The following is a 4,055-nucleotide window of genomic DNA, read 5'->3' as shown; positions in this document are numbered from 1 at the left end:
ACAAGTGCCCCATCTGCGAGTCGGGGTGAAGGAAACGTGCCCAGCCGGCTCCTGGGGTCACGGTCGACTGGTGATGGATGGCCCAGCCAGGGGACAGGCCACCACAACCCCCTCTACCCCACTCTTCAGCCATCTGAAGCACCCGAGCGTGGCCCGAGAACATTCCATTTATTTCCAAAAACTGTGGGAAAATTCTCCAGTGGGCCACATGGCTTTTGAGGCAAAATTAAGTTCTTTAACGTCTACTTTTTATTTGACCCCACAGGACTCTCCCTTGCCAGAGAGATAAGGGAAAATTCTCACCTAGGACCTCCAGGTAAGACCCCCCACCCAACATCCGGGGACCATCTCGCAGAGTGAGCGGCCTGCAGTCTCCCTCACCGGAACAGCAGCAGCAAGTGACACAGACACTTAGAAGCCCTCCTCTGTACCTGGTGGGCAGCCCTTGAGGTCTCCGCTGCCACTCTCACTATGGCCCCCCAGAACCGCAGTGGGGAAAATCACTAGGACACAAGGAAGTCAATGATTTCAACCAACGGAATTTCTTTGTCCTTTGTAAATGTCAACACATGATCTGTTACTGATTGGGATGTGAAATAAAACTAAAAATAACAGCACACCGAGTCTCTCACAAGGCTCAGCTCACCTTTACCACAGTCCAAGTTCAGTTTATCAGATCCCAAGGGGCAGCTGAGCAGCAAGCCAAACACAGGTGAGGGAGGAGGCGGGAGCCAGGGGGCTGCCCGGTGCATCACCAGGCCTTTCTGGTTACGAAGCACCTGCCAACTTGCCAGGGAACTTGGGGACGCGAGAAACTGTAAACAGAACCCCGAGCCCACACCCTAATCCATCTCAGGTGAGGAGGCAACTCACTTCCCTTTGTCTCAGTTTCCCCACTGGAGTCATTAGCAACTTGTGGCACAGTCGCCTGTTTTAAGGAGGCCGCAGAAAAGGGGCCTCTGCGCCTGAGATAAGGATTAGCTGCGAAACATCCCGCCAGTGCCACAGGTCACTGGATCCTGGCGAGTCAGACCACAAAGGGTCTCACCACTATGCCTCCCGTCTTGGACAATGTAGGCAGGAGAGAAACTGAGGCACCGGCCCTCACGGGGCCCCTGACCGTCCTCATTTCGCCACTTTGCTACAAGGCCTAGGGCGGTGCCAGGGAGCCTGCGGATCAAGGGTCAAAGTCGGTTGGTTAATTACGACTTCTCCCCCCTCCGAGGCTCTGGGCAGGGTGTTGGGCGCATCCCCCACCGCACCCGTGAGGCCTGGGGAGGGGCGTTCCAGGGAAACTGGCTTTCTCAAGACAGAGGATTTTCGTGGTGAGGGTGCAGGACAGAAGGAACAGAACCGATCCCAGGGCTAACGGAGGAAATTGCCACTGGAGGAAGAAACAACTCGGGTTACTCATTCGAAGTAACCCGATTCCGACACCACCACCAAGGCGCTTTCCAAACTAAACTGGGTGCACCAGCTTCCCTGGGGCCTGGAACCCTGGCCATGTGGCGCCCCCCTTAATCTTACTTTCAGCTCAGCTGTATCCTCTGCCTGGTTGAAGGAGGCGCGTTTCTAACGGAGGTGAGGCCTGATCCCACTTTTGTCTTTAGGGCAAGTGGGGTGCAACCGGGCGCCTGCCCCACGGTCTCGGCGCACCCTGCCGGCCCGACCCTCATCGCGACCTTCTGGTCACCGGTGTTGTGGCACCGAGGGCGAGATCAGTGAAGACGGTTTACACTCTGAATCTTCTCTTACATTTTGCACCAATCTCAGCCCAAACCCCATCTCGCTTCCCGTCCCCCAAAGTGGCATCGCTCCAGTGCCCTCGTCCCGCCTCATAGAAAGTCCCAACTTTCTGGATTTACGACGCGAGAGTGGAGGGTCGCCTTAGCGGTGACACACCCCGTGGCCACCCCGCGCCGCTGCTCGGGCCGGTGGAGAAAGGGTGGCGCCGCGCGGACTCGCGCGCCTCGTACGGACCGAGCCTGGGAACGGCTCTCGACCCCACCTGGCGGCCCCCGCCCCTCCGCCCCCACCCGGCGCCTCCTTCCGCCGCCCCGGCCCTCCCCTCCTCCCGCGCCCAGGACTAACGGGGCCGCTGCCGCTTAAACATTAAATCGGGCGCCCCAACTGCGCCGGCCACCGGGCTTCGCATCGCTGAGTCCGGCACGTCCGCCGCCCGGACGGTGCCGCAGGCCGGAGGGCGGCGGGGACTCGGGGTCCGCCGGCGGGCGGGCGTCTCACCTGGCACGTAGATCTCGCCGCGCTCCTCGTCGGGGAGCTCGCTCCAGTTCCTCTTGCACGTGGAGACGCACGGCTTCTTCACCAGAAACGCGCGGGGCATTTTCGAACCCTGTTCGCCGGGCACCGTCCGCTTCTGTAACCAGAGGCAGCGTCGTCTGTCCCACCTTTCCCGGGCCGGGCTGGAGGCGGCCGGGGGGGAGGGGGCAGGTCGGGGAAGGAGTCGACAAAGCTCCCCCGCGTTCCTCCGAGCGACCGAGCCGGGACGGCGCGCGCCCCTTTCCAACTCCGCGGGGCTGTCGCCGACCTCCCTTCGAACGAGGTCCCTTGCAGCCAGGTGCACCGGGCGAGGGGGAAGCAATAGGTAAGCGTCTCCCGGCTCGACTGGCGTCCCCCGCGGCCGCTCGGGAAGTCTTAAAGTGCGAGCCGGACGGACGGGTTCACGCTTTATTGGCTCGGGGCGGTGTGTGTTGGTGGCTGGGGCGGGGAGGGGGGTGATCTGAGCTAATTAGCTTGGAGTGGCCCGGGGAGCAACAGCGCATGCGTTGGGAAATAACGGTGACAACCCACCTATTTGTTACCTGTCGAACCGGTTTCCATTCCGCTGCCGGTGAGGTGGCCTCGCGGCCTGGGCGGGGTGGCCGAGCGGGGGCGGGGGGCGGGCGCCGGGCACCCAGCACCCGGCTGCCCAGCCGGCCGGGCCGCCGCCCGCCGGCACCTCCCCGCCGGGGTGCAGCGTTCGCCAGCGGGAGTTTGGGAGTTTCGGAGGGAGCAGGGGGAGGGAGGAGGCAACGTTATTTGCACCGGCGCTTGCATGCTCTGTAGGCGATGAAATAAAATTTACCCAACTGGGCCAGGCCTGGTCCGGGCGCGCCCCGGGCGCCCGGGGAGGCGCGAAGACGTCGGGCGGGAGCGGGCGGCCCGGCCCACACTTGTTGAACCGGGCCTGGGCCCAGGCGGCCTCAGATCCTAAAGGCCTGGCTGAGCAATTCGTGGTTCAGCCCAGAGGTATTTGCTGAGTGCCAGCTCCGTGCCGGAGGCACGCGGGGCTGCAGAAGAGCGCAGGCAGGTCGGGGGACAGGCACAGGGCCGCCATACGAAGAGGAGAGCGCCGAGCGCTGGCTGGGGGAAGTGTGGAAGGCTTCGTGAAGGAAGGGAGCGTTTAAACCGCCGAGGCCACCAAGATCCTGAAAGACCCCAGGGCCTTAGTCATTGGGGCTAACGCGCCCGCAAAAACCCTCATTTTGTCCCAAATGGTCAGATTTCAGCTGCGGCAAAGCTGGAGGTGAGCTCATGGCCTAGGACCCCTGACTAAGTCGAGCCCAATCTACTTTGCTTGGCTGCAGCCAGGGTAGGCGGGGAGCTCATGTTTCTCCCTGTACCCAAAACCTTGGCTGAAGTTCAGCCTGATACCCCCATCTCTAACCATTCATTCTGCTCTGCCCAGTCCCCAGGCCCAGCTGGAGGGAGGCCCACCTTCCTCAGAAGCCAGGGACCACTTGGTGGCCTCTGCGAGGCATGTCACTGTGACAGCTGAGCTGATCTTACCAGCTGACCTAGTCAAGGTGGGGATGGGACCCCTTCCTCTTTTTAGCTCTCTCCCTATCTCCTATAAAAGAGACATCTCGAGTCCCTACCACAAACACACCTTCCTCACATATTAAATATTTGCTGGAACAGATTAGGAGGAAATGTGTTTGATAAATGAATTTACACAATTCAAAAGTCAGGAGTCAAAAGATGGCAGACTTCCATGCAGCTAGTCGAAGAGGATAGTTTTTCAAGGGGGAGGCCCTTTACACTGCCCCCCACAC

General features: G+C 61.0%; 1 protein-coding gene across 1 annotated transcript in view; it reads right to left on the bottom strand.

The window, feature by feature from the left end:
• The window catches only part of OVOL1 (ovo like transcriptional repressor 1), a 12,837-nt gene extending 10,216 nt beyond the window's left edge, over positions 1 to 2,621 (bottom strand). The window contains exon 1 of the mRNA XM_011368857.2: positions 2,245 to 2,621. Within this exon, the coding sequence (XP_011367159.1) occupies positions 2,245 to 2,344 (100 nt within the window). The 5' untranslated portion in view covers positions 2,345 to 2,621. The remainder of the gene's footprint in view (positions 1 to 2,244) is intronic.
• Between the last annotated feature and the right edge of the window lie 1,434 nt (positions 2,622 to 4,055).

The sequence above is a fragment of the Pteropus vampyrus genome, unplaced genomic scaffold (genome assembly GCF_000151845.1).
Source record: "Pteropus vampyrus isolate Shadow unplaced genomic scaffold, Pvam_2.0 Scaffold144, whole genome shotgun sequence".
Lineage (NCBI taxonomy): Eukaryota > Metazoa > Chordata > Mammalia > Chiroptera > Pteropodidae > Pteropus > Pteropus vampyrus.
This window is presented reverse-complemented; position numbering and strand designations above follow the sequence as displayed.